Below are 18,950 nucleotides of genomic sequence, written 5' to 3' on the forward strand. Positions count from 1 at the left end.
GCATTTTCCTGTAAAGATTAGACAAAAATTAGTAAAAGATAACCAAATACAATTCCATGTACAGATAAATAGCTAAGCAATTAGATTAAACAACTCCTTTGTAAGATACATGTTTTAAAATGAAACATGTATGGAAACAGGTGAATTAACACTCCTCAGTTAGCAGGCTCAAGCAAGCTAAAACCCACATGGTAGCAAAAACTAACTAGCAGAAATTGTTAACAAGTTAGAAATTATTTAAACGCACTTTGCTGTAGGCTACTATTGACTAGTTAACAAAAAATCATGTATGTCATATAAAATATATTCACCCCACACAGTATTGTAATCAAAACTTACCAGAAAGCATGTAGTCCTTGGCTCAGACAGTGTAGTAGTGTGAGCTCAATAGCAGCTCATTAGTGTGCAAGATCTTGAGAATCAGCTGTACATGTGATGGAAGAGTGCACTGCACATGTGATGGAAGAATGCACTGTGCATGCAGAGGGTTGCAATTTAATTAACTTGGGCATAGTTTAACCAAAATATGCCACAAGACCTAGAATTGCCTTATGTGTATCCCACAAAAAAAGGTTCACTGTTATGAGCTAACTTTTTTGATGAATTTAAGCAAAATTCCCCAAATTCCAGGGCTTAACTTCCCATGGAAAAATTCCGGAAATTTACCAGAAATGTTCCAACCCTTGTAGTAGTAGCGGTAGTCGTAGTAGTAGGAATTGTTGTTGTTGTGATTGTAGTAATACTAATAGTTGCAGAAGTAATGCAGTGCTGTAGTAGCAGTGTTGAAAGCAGCTCCAGTAGTAGTTGTTGACAGGGTGGAGGTCTAACCTGTGCTGCCCTCTGCCTTCATGGCCCTCATGAGCTCGTTGGCCCTCTCCTGGCAGTGCAGGGACTCCAGCAGGTACAACACATAGTCATCAAACATCAGGTGGATCAGGTGGAACGAGCCTACAAACAGGAAGAAAGAGAGAGAGAGAGATTAAGAGAGAGTGAGCGAGAGAGAGAGAGAGAGAGAGTCTCAGAGCATTCACAGTCAGCCCAGCAAAATCACAGTCTACCTGAACAGAGCAATACTCAATCATGAGGCATCAAAGCCAAAGGAACTGCACAATATTAAGAAGTGCTATAGATGGAAGGAAAGTAGTGTAGAAACCTGCCAAAAAATAATCAGGCAACAACAAATTCAATCCAATTTGGACAACTTCCTGGACAAAACATTTCACCGTAATAGTGAAGGTGTAAACGTGACAGTAGAAAGCCTAAACAGTATATTTGACCTTTGAGCTTCCATATCAAATAAAAAAAAATCAAGCAGACAACATAAGAAAATTAACAACAATGACAAAAGGTTTGATGAAGAATGTAAAAACCTAAGATAGAAATTTAGATACCTATCCAACCAAAAACATAGACACCGAGAAAACCTGAGTCTACGCCTTCACTGTGGTGAATCACTAAAACAACGTAGAAATACATTACGGAATAATAAGGAACAGCACGTCAGAAATCAGTTCAATGTAATTGAAGAATCCATAGAATCGAATCACTTCTGGGAAAATTGGAAAACACTAAACAAACAACAACACGAAGAGTTATCTATCCAAAACAGAGATGTGTGGATAAACCACTTCTCCAATCTTTTTGTCTCTATACAAAGAATGAACAGCAAAAACATATGCATGATAAATTACAAATCTTAGAATCAGCTATTAAAGACTACCAGAATACGCTGGATTCTCCAATTCCATTGTATGAACTACAGTACAAAATACAAACCCTCCAACCCAAAATGTCCTGCGGTGTTGATGATATCCTACATCAAATTATAAAATATACAGACCACAAATTCCAATTGGCTATACTTAAACTCTTTAACATCATCCTCAGCTCTTGCATTTTATAATATTTGGAACCAAGGATGATAACCCCAATACACAAAAGTGGGGACAAATTTGACCCCAATAACTACTGTGGGATATGCAGCAGACTCGTACATTTCCTCAGTGAAAACAATGTACGGAGCAAATGTCAAATTGGCTTTTTACCAAATTACTGTAAAACAGACCACGTATTCACCCTGCACACCCTAATTGTCAAACAAACAAAACAATAGCATAGTCTTCTCATGCTTTGTTGACTTCAAAAAAGCTTTTGACTCAATTTGGCATGAGGGTCTGCTATACAAATTGATGGAAAGTAGTGTTGGGGGGGAAACATGATAAAATCCATGTACACAAACAACAAGTGTGCGGTTAAAATTGGCAAAAAACACACACATTTCTTTCCACATGGCCGTGGGGTGAGACAGGGATGCAGCTTAAGCCCCACCCTCTTCAACACATATATCAACTAATTGGCGAGGGCACCAGAACAGTCTATAGCACCCGGCCTCACCTTACTAGAACCTGAAGTCAAATGTCTAATGTTTGCTGATGATCTGGTGCTTTTGTCCCCAACCAAGGAGGGCCTACAGCAGCACCTAGATCTTCTTCACAGATTCTGTCAGACCTGGGCCTGACAGTAAATCTCAGTAAGACAAAAAATAAAGGTGTTCCAAAAAAGGTCCAGTTGCCAGGACCACAAATACAAATTCCATCTAGACACCGTTGCCCTAGAGCACACAAAGAAATGTACATACCTCGGCCTAAACATCAGCGCCACAGGTAACTTCCACAAAGATGTGAACGAGCTGAGGGACTAATTATCAAAATCCAGAAAAGAGACGTTAAATTCTACAACCACCTAAAAGGAAGCGATTCCCAAACTTTCCATAACAAAGCAATCACCTACAGAGAGATGAACCTGGAGAAGAGTCCCCTAAGCAAGCTGGTCCTGGGGCTCTGTTAACAAACACAAACAGACCCCACAGAGCCCTAGGACAGCAACACAATTAGACCCAACCAAATCATGAGAAAACAAAAAGATAATTACTTGACACATTGGAAATATGTATATTTTTTTAACAGAGCAAACCAGAATCCTATTTGGCCCTAAACAGAAAGTACATAGTGCCAGAATACCTGACCACTGTGACTGACCCAAAATTAAGGAAAGCTTTGAGTATGTACAGACTCAGTGAGCATAGCCTTGCTATTGAGAAAGGTCACCATAGGCAGACCTGGCACTCAAGAGAAGACAGGCTATCTGCACACTGCCCACAAAATGAGGTGGAAACTGAGCTGCCACTTCCTAACCTCCTGTCAAATGTATGACCATATTAGAAAAACATATTTCTCTCAGATTATACAGACCCACAAATAATTCACAAACAAATCCAATTTTGATAAACTCCCATATCTATTGGGTGAAATACCACAGTGTGCAATCACAACAGCAAGATTTGTGACCTGTTGCCACAAGAAAAGGGCAACCAGTGAAGAACAAACACCATTGTAAAAACAACCCATATTGATGTTTATTTATTTTCCCTTTTTTACTTTAACTATTTGCACATCGTTACAAGACTGTATGTAGACATAATATGATATTTGAAATGTCTTTATTCTTTTGGAACTTGTGTGAGTGTAACATTTATTTTATTGTTTATTTCACTTTTGTTTATCCATTTAATTTGCTTTGGCAATGTAAACATATGTTTCCCATGCCAGTAAAGCCCCTTAAATTGAATTGAAATTGAATTGAGAGAGAGAAACTAAGGAAACAGTCCTTGCCAGGATGGATCAGTGTCCCTATCATCCGACCAACAAGTCTAATCATTTTAAAGGGAAGTAATGAGCTATATAAAGTTCAAATGAAGATTCTAAGATGTGCAGTGTATTTGAGTGTTGTCTGTGGTTGTGGGCCTAGAAATCATCCATTCAAAGCTATGAACACACACTTATACATTTGAAAACACAGTTTACAAAAAAGCCTGAAAGATCAGACTGTGTGTTTCATTGATCAATCAATCAAATGTATTTATAAAGCCCTTTTTACATCAGCCGATGTCACAAAGTGCTATACAGAAACCCAGCCTAAAACCCCAACAGCAAGCAATGCAAATGTAGAAGCAGGGTGGCTAGGAAAAACTCACTAGAAAGGCAGGACCCTAGGAAGAAACCTAGGGAGGAACCAGGCTCTGAGGGGTGGCCAGTCCGCTTTTGGCTGTGCCGGGTGGAGATTATAACAGTACATGGCCAAGATGTTCAAACGTTCATACTGTAGATGACCAGCAGAGTAAAATAATAATAATCACACTGGTTGTAGAGGGTTACTAGTCCTTCCAAACATCTGACAGACTGCCTCATAGCAGCACCCCTAACTCAACAGGCAGTGTGAGGGAGCAGAACGACTGGGCGGTCATTGTCATTAAAAGAGACAGGGGGGCTGTTTCTTGTTTCCTGGTACAAAGTCCTTGCCCCAAATATGACGGCCGACCCCTGGGTCGGGTATGGGAGATGACTGAGATTGTGGCTGGAGAAGGAAAGGAGCGTGACACAATCATGACATTGTGCTGGTCACTCCAGCCACCGTGTGCATAATAAACACCAGCGGCTTTTCAGGGAACAGAGGAGTGCAATACTGCCTGGTCATAAATTGGAAAAGACAACAACAAAAAACATTGGGGAAGAGGGGGCTGGGGGGTAGCCATTGTTAATTAGCTGTTTTCACACAGAGAGCTGCTTTATCAAAACATTGCAACCAGCTGTGGCTTTGATATTCACAGACAAGCCTGAAGGGGAGAGGAGAAGAGGGGGAAGGGAAGCCATTTTCTTTCTTTTTTACAGCCCCTATCTCTTTCAGTGCCTTGGTCATGCACCGCTAGCTAGTAAAGTAAAGGCTAGGGGGGCCATACCAGCAAGGCAGCCATCTTACCACCACGCTTTCCCTGTTTTGGATTGGGAGAACATCGGAAGGCTGAGTCTGCGCAAAACATTCCTATTTCCCCAAATGGGGGGAGGGGCTTAAACTACTTTTGGACCTACATGCATAGTAGTATATTCAAATAACTCAGTTCAGTAAGTTTTGGTGCAGTTTTGGGGCAATGTTCTTCACAAACTATTTTAGTTACTTGGACCAAAACTAGAACTAGGCAACTTCTGTCTGACACTCATGACACCAGAAATATGGTTCAATAACATTACATAACCCCCTAAAAACAATTTTCCTGGTGTTGGCTGATACATGCCCCAGCCCAATGCTAGATTCAACACTCACCGAAGCTAGGCGCACTGTGGAGGGTCATATCCCGGATGACTCGGGTCCCGAAGCACGACCACATGAGCAGGAACTGTTGGGCCACCTTCTTCAGGCACCCGGGCCTCTTTCCTGCCACCTTAAGGAGATATTTCCATGAGAAAAGAGGGGGAAGGGAAGGGAAGAGTTGGAGAGGGAGGGGGGAGAGAATTAACCACTGGGTCCGTATTGGGGCTTAACCCTCAGGAACGAAAAACATGTCAACAAGTCAACTATTTAATTTGCCCCGGGGGACACACCTTCTCATTGAACCATTGTCTGGGGAGTCCGTGACGTTGCCATGGCAACCACATTTTACAAGCCCATATCTGGCCGCAAATGGGAGCCATGAAGACAGCATTAACTAGGATGGCAGCTCGAATGTGGCTCTGCGTCAGCAAGTCATGGAGAGATGGCCATTAAAATGCATGGTTATTTTTCTGAAGGGCCATAATCCTTACTGATTTGCTGTACAAATATACTTCAACAATAAAATAACACATGAACGGTCCAGAATGGCCTTGGTAAATGCAAAACAAACATCACTGTGGAACATTTTAGGGGGCAACTGAAGAAATTATTTTCTATAGTTTCCACTTATGATTAGCCTACAGCATACAGTAGCCATAGTAGAAAGCACATGCCTAAAGATGATGGCTGGAAGTTTTCTAATGATGCACCCTAGATGTTAAAAGGGGTGTGCACCTCTCGGTTAGGGGCTCGTAAGTAAGCATTTCACTGTAAGGTCTACACCTGTTGTATTCGGCGCATGTGACTAATACAATTTGATTTGATTTTGATTTGATTTTTATATAAACTCAGCAAAAAAAGAAACGTCCTCTCACTGTCAACTGCGTTTATGTTCAGCAAACTTAACATGTGTAAATATTTGTGTGAACATAACAAGATTCAACAACTGAGCCATAAACTGAACAAGTTCCACAGATACTGTATGTGACTAACAGAAATGGAATAGTGTATACCTGAACAAAGGGGGGGTCAAAATCAAAAGTAACAGTCAGTATCTGGTGTGGCCACCAGCTGCAGCAAGTACTGCAGTGCATCTCCTCCTCATGGACTGCACCAGATTTGCCAGTTCTTGCTGTGAGATGTTACCCCACTCTTCCACCAAGGCACCTGCAAGTTCCCGGACATTTCTGGGGGGAATGGCCCTAGCCCTCACCCTCAGATCCAACAGGTCCCAGACGTGCTCAATGGGATTGAGATCCGGGCTCTTCGCTGGCCATGGCAGAACACTGACATTCCTGTCTTGCAGGAAATCACACATAGAATGAGCAGTATGGCTGGTGGCATTGTCATGCTGGGGGTCATGTCAGAATGAGCCTGCAGGAAGGGTACCACATGAGGGAGGAGGATGTCTTCCCTGTAACGCACAGCGTTGAGATTGCCTGCAATGACAACAAGCTCAGTCCGATGATGCTGTGACACAATGCCCCAGACCATGACAGACCCTCCACCTCCAAATCGATCCCTGTCCAGAGTACAGGCCTCGGTGTAACGCTCACTCTTTCAACGATAAATCCGAATCCGACCATCACCCCTGGTGAGACAAAACCGTGACTCGTCAGTGAAGAGCACTTTTTGCCAGTCCTGTCTGGTCCAGCGACGGTGGGTTTGTGCCCATAGGTGACGTTGTAGCCGGTGATGTCTGATGAGGACCTGCCTTACAACAGGCCTACAGGCCCTCAGTTCAGCCTCTCTCAGCCTATTGTGGACAGTCTGAGCACTGATGGAGGGATTGTGCATTCCTGGTGTAACTCGGGCAGTTGTTGTTGCCATCCTGTACCTGTCCCGCAGGTGAGATGTTTGGATGTACCGATCCTGTGCAGGTGTTGTTACACGTGGTCTGCCACTGCGAGGACGATCAGCTGTCCATCCTGTCTTCCTGCAGCGCTGTCTTAGGCGTCTCACAGTACGACATTGCAATTTATTGCCCTGGCCACATCGGCAGTCCTCCTGCCTCCTTGCAGCATGTCTAAGGCACGTTCACGCAGATGAGCAGGGACCCTGGGCATCTTTCCTTTGGTGTTTTTCACAGTCTTATTAAAGCCTCTTTAATGTCCTACGTTTTCATAACTGTGACCTCAATTGCCTATCGTCTGTAAGCTGTTAGTATCTTAACGACCGTTCCACAGGTGCATGTTCATTAATTGTTTATCGGTCATTGAACAAGCATGGGAAATAGTGTTTAAACCCTTTACAATGAAGATCTGTGAAGTTATTTGGATTTTTACGAATTATCTTTGAAAGACAGGGTCCTGAAAAAGGACCCTGTCTTTCAAAAAAGTTTCTTTTTTTGCTGAGTTATATGAAGTATTTACATCCTCAACTGACCTTGACAACACAGCGGTCCACCATGGAGTCCAGCCACTCGATGTAGGCCTCTATAGGAGACTGCTCCTCCAACAGACGGTCAAACTCCTGGTACACTGAGAGAGGAAGGAGACGAGAGCTGCATTTAGCCACAGTTTGTCAACACATAGCCTATGTCATCCTTCAGGGGACATATATTTGTAACTGGTGGAGAAAGCTCCATACTTGTCTACACAAATTGGAGTCTTGGCAGATAGCAATTTGGATCAAATGAAGAGGTTGAATAATTGTCGTGTGTGACTATGGACCTAAACTACCCTTACTTAAATCAATCAAACTACCAAAACCAGCAGCATATACAGTATGTCTTGTATATGAGGCTGTGTCTTATTTGTTGTCATAGTCACCGATCGCTGCAGCTGTACACAGCCCATCTGTAAATAGCCCATCTAACTACCTCATCCCCATATTTGTTTTTTGTTTTTCTGCTCTTTTGCACACCAGTATTTCTACTTGCACATCCTCACCTGCACATCTAGCACTCCAGTGTTAATTGCTAAATTGTAATTACTTCCCCACTATGGCCTATTTATTGCCTTACCTCCTTACTTCATTTGCACACACTGTATATAGATTTTTCTATTGTGTTATTGACTGTACGTTTGTTTATCCCATGTGTAACTCTGTGTTGCTGTTTTTGTCGCACTGCTTTGCTTTATCTTGGTCAGGTCGCAGTTGTAAATGAGAACTTGTTCTCAACTGGCCTACCTGGTTAAATAAAGGTGAAATAAAATGTTTAAAAATGGTGCAAAATGTCTCTCTGTCTAATAGAACAGAACGAGAGTGGGACGTGGAAATGGCCTCTTTATGCCAATCTGTGAACTGTGACCCTAGCACGGCCATTTGAGGGGGTTGACGCTGAAACGAATTTGAAATGGTCCACGGGGTGTTTCAGAGTAGAGTCAACTTGCTTAACCTTTTAGCCTTCATCATTAAGGCTTGACTTTCCTGGCCGTGGGAATGATTGTCCAATGGCTGACATCTACTGTGTGTTATTGACAGCTGTGTGTGTGGGAGTGAAGTGCATTTCTCTCCTACAATGCTATGAGGGAGAGCAAGCAATTTAAGTTAAAAGTATTGGAGCACAATAGGGTTTTTTGGAATGTGGATTCTAGGCTTTTGGACTAAACGTAACTTATTGTGAATGCTACTACAGGGATTGTGTGTGTGTGTGTACATTTGTGTGTCTGCATCCGTACATGTGTGCGTGTCTGTGGCCTTACAGTTGATGATGAGCCGCCGGTGCTCCTCCCATGTGTCCTCCATGGTGTAAAGTGTCTGCTTGGTGATGCTGTTCAGGTCCACGTTCCGCCAGTCCTCCATCATCTGAAAGGTGATGTCTGCACTGTGGATCACCGTCCGTGACGCCTGCCCAGAGACAGATCAACAAACACACACATTATTAGATAGTGATACACACTGCATATACCTTTATCAGTCATATTTTCATATGGATTTCATTACATTTATTCAGTGAAATAGCTACCTGACATAGATGGTTCAAAGATGTCTGCCTCTTGAGAACTTGAGAAAATCTTCTAGATACTGTGGATAAAAGGGAGAGGAAATATTAACTGTTATGTTTTCTACAGTATAGCATTTGCTTATTAAAACCTGTTTCTAAAATTAGTGCATTCTCCTTTTTCCAAGAATCAGTATATCATCGTTGTCATAAAACCAGGAGAGTAACGACTGTATTTTTCAATGCAGACTCCTACATTCAAATTTGATATTCCTCAGGTTTTCAGGCAGGTCGTGAAGTGCTACTTTAAGCCACTCATCCAGCTGTTTGGCAAACTTCCGGATCACCTGGGTCAAACTGGAACAAATCTACATTACATCACAAATAACCAAGGTTGTATAACACAAAGGTAAAAGTCAAGTTGTCCTCATAGCCCTTTTTCTCTATAGAGACTGTAACTCAGTGCATGTCGTTTCAGTCTTTTTAAACAAACAATATGCATGTCAAATATGTTTAGAACAATTATGTGGATCTCATGGACTGTCAGTCTTTGCATTTATATCTATGTCTATGAATTTGAAATGGAATGAAACAAAAACTCAGGATTGTGGCTTCAGTGATTGCTGGGGAAGGGAGAAGAGCTACACTACACTAAACAAGCACTCACCTATCAGGCAGTGCTTGCAGGACGGTGGGCATAAGAACCCCAGAGATGGCCTTGTAAAGAATGGAGTCACAGACGCCCACGATGTTGACCACAGTGGAGGAGCCCAGGACAGGGAGCATGTGCGGGGGCATGCCCTGCCAAAAGTGCAGCAGGAAGCTCTGGACCTGGAGACACCCAAGAGAGGAGGGTCATTCTCTCAACGTCACGTACAATACAACTTAAGAGACTAAAGACACTAACCCAACTTTTCTAATGAGATACATTTAGGCTAGAAGTAGTTTATTGTGACAGACTGGTAGCACAACACATTTGGTTCAGTGTTCTGAGATTAGGTAAGAACTAAACCGATTCTCATGAAAATGGGGTATCTTCATTTAGAAGTCTAAGAACATTTAGCTCGTAATAATTTTTTGTGACCACATTCAACAAGAGAGTTAAGTTTTACAGTTAAAAAAAATCCTAAACAAAGTCCTGTCACATTTAATGGGACTGGTAAATAAAGGTGCAAAAGATGGACAGATATGAAAAGTGTCTTGCCTCATCAAAGTTGGCGCGTATTACTGTGTCCAGTATCCTCTGGCAGTGAGTTCTGTACATCATGATGAACGTTGACACCTGTGGGAAAACATAAAGAAGACTGAGTATAAATGAACGGCTGTAACGTGGTCCAAGTCTGTATAAGGTTCTATCTGCATTTTAGTCAAAATTGAGCTATTGACATAGCCTTGTTCTGTTCAATGTTCTCTACCTATATAGTACTCTAAATACCCCAATTCATGTTGTTAAGTTCAAAAGAATACAAGATAAAAATCACTGCCACCATTCAAACCAAGGAGTGTTCTGAATGTTAAAGCCAATTATCTCAGAATCATATTCCTGCAGATAGAACCCATAGTACCAAGCTCTCGATCAAAGGCACATACTGTTTCCTAGTGATAGTCTTAGTGAATGACCAGGATGCTGCTTCAGTTAAGATACATTCTAATCTGAGAACTGGGTTCTACTGTCTACCGCACAGTATAGCTAGTGTTTTCAAGTGATATCATACATCAATGGATTGATACGAAAAACAAGACAATAAATCCTATCCAAAAACATCGGCACCAATAAATACCTGCAACAGGTCACACACCAAAACTACATAAAACCGTCTTTAGAGTTCAGCAACTGACAAACCATTGAAAATCATGGCCTCCTCATTTAAAGCTAGACTGTTAGTGGCTGTCTTTTGTCTGGATCTTATTATCTCCCCACAAGATTAAGAGTTAGTGAGGAGCCAGCAGCAAATAAATCCTCAAGGTCCTTCTTCTCTAAACTCAGAGTCAGTGAAGGTCCAGGGCAGATAAAAGGGGATAGCCAGAGGGGGCGAGAGGGGCGAGGGGTTGGTTGGATAAGGGAGGAGGGGGTTGTGGGTCTGGGACGTTTTAGAGTCCTGTTTACCTTCTCCTCTGGCAGACTGGCGGGCAGATTTAAGTCTTTGACATTTGGAAACTCTGGCAGGAGCGTCCCCAGTTTGGAGCGTGGTGAATACGCCACTGTCTGCTTGATGACCTCCTTCTTGCCTGTCTCGTTCACCCACGCCGCCCCCTTCTTGGAGTACATCACATCGTAGTACTGGGAGCTCTCCTTCACAGCGATACCATAGTAGTGGTACCTATAGGGGATAGTTGACAGTTAGAGAGGTGTAGAAATGGAAAAGAAAGTTGCACACTCATCTCTCCTTGCTGTGGATTTACATAACCAACATTTCAGCTAAGGACTCTTCATCAGGGTGTGAGACAGTTGCTTGTCATCATGTGATTTTGAGAGGTAACGTCCTCAAATCATAGACTTGGTGAAGATTACCGGCTTGAAGAATCATTAAAAACAGGCCCTCCACTAACACAATGATACTCCTCTTTCAATAGTGAAACACAAAAATCAAAACCAGTGTGCAGAAAGAAAGAAAGAAAAGTAGGAGACAACATTGACTTACTTTGACTGGCCCCTGGTGCCCAGTCTTCTTGTGGTCAGTTGTGGAAACTGTTGTCTAATAATCTGTTAGAATCAGAGAATTAGAATAAGTCTATCAGTGATTTCTTCTCTGTGAGATTCTTCATGTTTTTGTATGTGTATATCCCCTATGTAAAGCACCTGATGAAAATGTGTTTTCACTCTTGACAGTGCTATCATACTGTAGATGTAAGGGAAGAGATACTGTACACTTAAAAGTCCACAATTATCTCAGCTAGCGGCTGAAGTAACTGCCCTATCCAGAATGATTTCTAACCATGTACAGCTCATACAGAATGACATGAAAGTCCACATTGAACATATCAATGAATCAAGTGAAAGTATGGTCTATTCTAGACGTGAAGAGCTGTGAAGTTCCCAGAGCCTTAACCCCAGGGAGGTCTCCACTGGCTGTGGGAGAAAAAGGCTTTGGGAGCCATCCATTTTTGACACGTTCAGGGATATTATTTTTCTACATTAAAAACCTCTCCAAAATCTCTCCCTCTTGTTCCCTCTCCTCCTTCCTCCCCTCTGTCTCTCTCTCTCTTTCTTTTTGTCCATGAGATTGGCTCCTTGGTCCAGCTCCTGGTACAGAAACTTTAGCAAACAGTGGAGCTTTCCATTGTGCGGGATGAAAAAAGAGGCCAAGCTGTGAAGTTTCTGTCAGGCCCCGCTTGATAAATGAGCAGACAGGGAGGCAGGCGGGGCTCTCACTCGTTTTTTTGTCCCGAATCAATGAAGCCTTCCTAAAGGACACCCCACACTGCTCTAGCCACTGATCTAACATTCCGCAACATCTCACCCTTCCAAATTTTCTTTAATTACACATTAATCCAGGCCCCTTCTCTTTTTCAATATCCTCCGACAGGAGCTGGGGAGGGGTGGTGTGGAGGATGGATGGGGGGGGGCTAGGTCCGGGTGTTGGGGGGTGGCTGGGAGTATGTGGGTAGGGGCTTTTCTGGGTTGTGGGAACAGAGACAAGCATGTTTCTTCTAGCTGTGTAACCCATCTAGCGGTTTTCAGGGGAACCATCAGTGGGCCGTTCCGTTGCTTCCCAATAACTACATGTGGATTTTACTTTTCAAACACACCGTAACAAGCCATGAGACTGATCTACATGCATCAGTAGGCATACTTTTTCAATGCTATACTTATTTCTCCCTTTCATGTTTTACTATACTGATAGATGGTAACCTTCCTACGCACGTATAACCTACTCCACCAAAGGGACCATTTCATGTACTCTTTCTGTGATGTATTATGTTCACAAAATTAGTTTGGGCTCAATCAAACAGTCCCTCCTAAATGTCCTGTTAAAGTGGTCAGTAACTGTATCCTACCTTCCCAAAGCTGGCGGCGTTGACAGGCTGTGTGTCGTGCTTCTCACAAAAGTCCAGGTAGTGCATATAGAGAGCACTGCGGGGGATACAAACCCCTTCTGCAATCTCATAGTTCTCCTCCAGCCTGTAGGTGAAAAGCAGACCTGTCAATCAATCCCCATAGAATAACATGGACTCTGTACAGACCACAAAGACATCTCTAGACTGGCATCTACAGTATCTACCGGTATCAAAATAAACTGTTATCAAGTTTACTCCTGTTCTTATTCAGTCAAGGGCAGGTTATTTACTAGTGGACGAGATTAGAGAAATAATCGAACCTGAATTAGGAGCTACTATGTGAAAGTACATATGTGGATATATTTTATACCATCTGGGAAAGGCGGAACTACAACCATCTCCTTGGTTGAATATGTCTCTACTGTATAGCCTAAATACCTCACAAAACGAAGCATTACAATGTGAGAGAGGAGCTTCAAAGTGCTAGAAAACACTTATCAATTGCTCCCATAATAAATAGAAAAATAGATACATTTGGGAATATAAAGTTGTGATCAAGCACCCTTAATAATATACATACAGTATGTTATAAAATGTAGTATGATAAGAAAAGCTATTTCTAACATCTCGTGAACATAAAAAGAAACGTGATGTCTGTATTACTCAATAACTCTAAATACACCTGTATTTTGAGTGCAAAATAAAGCAAAGACTGTTCGTTCATCTGTCAAATTTCAGAGCAAAGTAAAATATGAATATTTTACAAGGATCCTCAACATTATTTCTCATGAACACCTGCCTCAAGCAATACACCAAAATAAAGCAGGCCATTTCAGAAGTGAGTTGAAAATGGGAAGTTCCATTACTGCTGTTGAAGTGTGAAGGACTGTGTAATCCCTGGGGACCTACAACGCTCCTCTACATTATATTCGCATGGACTCAGACTGTCTGTGTAGACCAGGTATGTCTATTTAAATAGAAATATATGTGTCTGACAACAACACTACACAAAACAACGCGCCTCCACGAAAGTCACATGAAAATGACGTCTCCAAGGAAGAGACTGGTCAAGTATTTCACCAGTGTGGAATTTCCACCAGAGGGAATGCAATATCAAATATAGACAACAAATGATTAAAAGAAGAATAATGTATTGATATAGCCAGCTTCCTGTTTTAACTGAGTCTAATACATATTATTATCTTCTGAACATAACAGGTGCAAATGCACAAGTCTCTGGTTCTATGAAGGTAAACAGATACTGCTATTTTGGTGAAGAAGCCTTTTTTTATTTTTTTATCCCATTTTCTCCCCAATGTTCGTGGTATCCAATCGCTAGTAATTACTATCTTGTCTCATCGCTACAACTCCCGTACGGGCTCGGGAGAGACGAAGGTTGAAAGCCATGCGTCCTCCGAAGCACAACCCAACCAAGCCGCACTGCTTCTTAACACAGCGCGCCTCCAACCCGGAAGCCAGCCGCACCAATGTGTCGGAGGAAACACCGTGTACCTGGCCCCCTTGGTTAGCGCGCACTGCGCCCGGCCCGCCACAGGAGTCGCTGGAGCGCGATGAGACAAGGATATCCCTACCGGCCAAACCCTCCCTAACCCGGACGACGCTATGCCAATTGTGCGTCGCCCCACGGACCTCCCGGTCGCGGCCGGCTGCGACAGAGCCTGGGCGCGAACCCAGAGACTCTGGTGGCGCAGTTAGCACTGCGATGCAGTGCCCTAGACCACTGCGCCACCCGGGAGGCCCTCAAGAAGCCTTTTTAGTAAACCATCCTTCCAGCCCAACAGTGGCCTGCCATGTCATATTGTAAATGTAAACTGTAAGCAACCTCACGATGCTCGCTAAAGTTGACAGTTCTCTTCTCAAAAGGTGCTGCTCAAAGGTACAATTCTGTCCTTCATCTTTACATGATCAAATTATGTGACCCTACATGAGGAGACTGCATACAATCCTTAAGCATCAGACAATATAAGAACAAAATAGGGAAATGCACTTGTAAACTTTATCAACAAACAAAAAGCTAAATTGTGAATGCCCCAAATAATAGAAAATAAATGTTGTATAGTTTATGCATTGAGAACATTAAATTACAGCATTACAGCTCTAGAATAAGAGCTTTAGGATTAACATTATATAAACAGGTTGGGAAAGAGGTGAATTATAACCAACACTTACCATTGTAGGGTAGCTGGTGTTGAATGGGGTTTAGAAGCCCTGTTGTTTTCTTTCTCCTCATCTTTTATAGACAAAAAAGAAACGTGTCAACTATTTCAAATCAATATCTTCAATTAAGTAATGGGCAATAAAAATATATATAAAAAAATAATCAATTGCTGTGAATATCAAAAAAACAGATATCTTTGATCTAAACTGAACAGGGTTCGAAAAGGTTGAAGTTTGATGCAGCACACAAAAACAATGATCATTTCTCTCTTTATCCAGCAATTCTATTGTGCAACAATATTATGATTAATGTAAATCAGTGGATTATCAGGGACATCTTATTGACACATGTTTTGTGATGTTTTGTAAATAAAGGTGTGCACTATTTGATCAAATTCCAAACATAGTCTACAAGTGAAAAACACTAATCTTTGCCATAATTTGCGCACCAAGCCTATTATAGCGCACCTTATTATAGCAAATATCAATTTATTTTAATCAATAGGAGTCTTATTTTAGGCCTATGACAATAGATTATTTCAACATATATTTATCCATTACTTTATGACTTGCAGTAATACAACATTAAAGCGTTACACGGTCACTGCTTACTTTCGTCATTGGACGTATTCCCCAGGGACGTGTGACTGGAATACCGCTTGCTCTCGCTCTCGTTGAGGCATCTTTCAATCCAGCTCTCTAGAAAAATGCAAGATGGCCCACACATCAGAGAAAAGCCTACAGGAATTTACAATTGTAGGTTTCATTTCTATGGCCCACATAAAGATTAATTCGCATAGCCCATTTATTCATTTGGCTAAAGGTCTATATGGCGACTATTGGGTGGTGGTATGATTTGTCCAATATTTGGTTACTCTATTGGCCCTAATCAATAAAGGGCCCTATATTATACAAAAGTTGACTAAATAAATCAAGATCTAACAATCATATTCGGATAGGTTTATCAAAAGTATACTTTACTCAAGCTGCATCTGCAACAGGTGGCTTTTTTGTAAATACATTTTGAGACAAATGTTGCCAAATGCAAAAAAATACGTGACAGGGATATTCGACTATAATCGATTGTGGGGGTGTTAGCGCAGCTGTGTTTCTATTTGAAATGTTTTCACCAAAACGGCAGGAATCCTTCATTGTTCTTGGGGGGACACAAGCGCGCACACTTGCCCCAATTGAGCCCGCGCTCATTGCTAGAGCAGCCTCGCGAGCGACACAGAAGCCTTTGTCCCATTCTAATTTCTACGTAGAAATAGCTCAACTGGTGTCCTTTCTTGGGACAGAAAAACGTATATTTATCGTAGTCCTGTAGATCCTGTTTCCCGCCATGACTGCAATCACCATAGTAGCAGTTGCCAGGATTGACTGTTGGCAAGGCAACCTGTTGCATCTAATGATATACAGGTTCCATCCCATCAGAAGGGGATAGAGAAGATGTCGTGGAAATAGAAACGTTTAGAGACTGCGAACTTTTAGGATAAATGAATATCAGACACCTTTTGGCTGATGAGTGTCATGCTCATTTAGAATAAATTGCCTAAAAGTAGGCTAGAATGCTTTTTCTCATGAATAAAATAAAAAGAGTAGCCTATGCCTAATTTATCAGCTCTGATCTTTGCAAGGCTCTTATATTCAATAGCATAAGGCCAGGCATTAGGTTTTAATTGTAAGAACAGAAAATTATGGTAAGGCTACCTAACATCGTTGACCAAAGAACACGCTGTCATCAGTTCCATATAGGCATAAGTTTAACAGTATTATCAAATTAACAAACTAAAATTATAATTATTATCATCATCATCATTGGCCTATTTGTAATCAACATAATTCATTATTATTATTAGACCAATTATTACAATTAATTGAAATACATTATTAGGAAGACTTGTAACATATTTCAATGTCTTGTGCATTAGCCTAGCTGATACTTCAAATAGGTTTCCCCAGTCATTGATGAAGTTAGTCCACTGAGGTGACAATAATTCTCTATTGTAGCACTTATCCTTAGGCTGTAATTGAATCATTTGCCATGAGCACAGATAAAATAGAGCTCTAAATAACTGGATTAAATTCAATCAATGGACGAAACGGATCTCTGATAATGTATTTAAGGAATACACTCTTTCATGTTAACCAACTCAACACCAGACAGTGAATTCGTATAAACATTAGGGGGGAAAACTCCCTGATGAATATTCAATAAAGTAAAATAAATGAGCCTATAATACAGTTATTCGGTAGGAAGTTAGATTGAGAGCCCAAGTAGAAAAACTCTTAGCTAAAGCAGCAACATTCATTACTTTACGCAAATATGTAGTTTTTAATATTTAATTGAATTTACTTTAGGCTAATTCTTGCGTCACGCCATGCGACTTTATCCTGCTCCGGGCACCATACCTCACTGGACTGGCAGCTTATTTCCCCCAAGAAGTCGTTTACAAGAAGCAGGTGCATCACAGGCTACATGCGCCTCGAAGGCTTGGAAGATTTTTTTTCCCCCAAAGAGATTGCATTAAATTGCTGAATGTAGGGCTGTCTAAGAGTTGAAATTACTGCTCCTTAATAAAGGTTGTGGCACAAATGAAAGGCCCTAATGTCCTTCCATAATCAAACCATCCCTCAAAACTGTATTATTGTTGGTATAGATTTATCATGAATTAATGGCACAAATCCACAAGGCCACTTTTGTTGACATCTGAAAAAACCAAAATCGAACAAATGCAATGCCATGGTGAGTAATCCCTCACATTAACAACAAATGCATTCATCAACAATTCACTCAAAAAAATTCTCTAAAATGGTTGTAGAGAAAGTCACAAATTCCCAGGGGCCCAGTTATAGTGATCCACAACATAGAGTGGTTCCCCATGCATCCCGATAAGTCAAGGCAAAGCTGCAGGGTTGCAGGACAGCAGGACCAACCTGTGGAATCCATATCAGGCTCCTCCAGCAGCCCACAATGCATCCTCTTCCCATCAATGGCAAACTGGCTCCTCCAAGAAAATGTCTCTGTGTACGGCTCCCCCTCCTCAGTAGGTCTTCCCTTGTCTGGCTCCGCTTCCCCGTGACCACTGCCTATCCGTGGCAGGAGATGGTGAGGCTCTGGGCTCCGCCGAAAGAGGGGTGGGTGTCGGTGGTGATGGTGAGGGGAGGTGGTGAGGGGAGAGGAGGGTAGAGACTCTAGAAATCCAGCGGGGGGGAAAGCCAGACCCGTCAAAATGTTTGCTGATGTTTCATGGGAAAGTGTCTGATTTTATAGCAGCCCTGATGGGGACATGTCATTGATAGGCTCGGAAGGCTGATGAATGGCCTCGAGTCAGATGGGGATGTGGCAAGGCTCACTGGAAGCCTTTTGTGGGGCTGTTTTGAATAAGAAAGGCTCCCTCCCCAAGAAAAAAAGAGGCTTAGATCTACGCAATCCTAGCACTGTGGCCTCCCCGTCTTCCATTATAGCATTTAATACGTTTTTATACCCCCCCCCCCCCCCCCCACACACACACACTCCTCCAACCCCTCTTATTTAAAGTCCCAGCTCCTATGAACACTAGTTGGCCAGTTTCAGAACTTTTCTGAACTGTGTCTTCCTCCACTGGCCCTGGGAACTCCGACATGCCCACATGATTAGGTTTTTACTTTAGATTGTATTTTTCCACACATTACGATCACTTTCTCATTTCAATCCCCCATCTTTGCTAAGATGCCTTTTAATTTTTTTCTCAAAAAAGTC

At 42.0% G+C, this 18,950-nt stretch overlaps 1 protein-coding gene across 1 annotated transcript in view; it reads right to left on the reverse strand.

Moving 5' to 3' along the window:
- Positions 1-18,231, reverse strand: part of LOC120066756 (transcription factor RFX4-like) — a 33,221-nt gene extending 14,990 nt beyond the window's left edge. The window contains exons 1-14 of the mRNA XM_039018225.1: positions 18,146-18,231; positions 15,821-15,907; positions 15,221-15,281; positions 13,031-13,154; positions 11,674-11,735; positions 11,139-11,352; positions 10,236-10,313; positions 9,699-9,862; positions 9,288-9,388; positions 9,056-9,114; positions 8,793-8,937; positions 7,531-7,625; positions 5,158-5,275; positions 829-948 (exon numbers count right to left, since the gene is read on the reverse strand). Coding sequence (XP_038874153.1) covers positions 829-948; positions 5,158-5,275; positions 7,531-7,625; positions 8,793-8,937; positions 9,056-9,114; positions 9,288-9,388; positions 9,699-9,862; positions 10,236-10,313; positions 11,139-11,352; positions 11,674-11,735; positions 13,031-13,154; positions 15,221-15,281; positions 15,821-15,907; positions 18,146-18,188 — 1,471 coding nt within the window. The 5' untranslated portion in view covers positions 18,189-18,231. The remainder of the gene's footprint in view (positions 1-828; positions 949-5,157; positions 5,276-7,530; positions 7,626-8,792; positions 8,938-9,055; positions 9,115-9,287; positions 9,389-9,698; positions 9,863-10,235; positions 10,314-11,138; positions 11,353-11,673; positions 11,736-13,030; positions 13,155-15,220; positions 15,282-15,820; positions 15,908-18,145) is intronic.
- Between the last annotated feature and the right edge of the window lie 719 nt (positions 18,232-18,950).

Source organism: Salvelinus namaycush, chromosome 21 (genome assembly GCF_016432855.1).
Source record: "Salvelinus namaycush isolate Seneca chromosome 21, SaNama_1.0, whole genome shotgun sequence".
Classification (NCBI taxonomy): domain Eukaryota; kingdom Metazoa; phylum Chordata; class Actinopteri; order Salmoniformes; family Salmonidae; genus Salvelinus; species Salvelinus namaycush.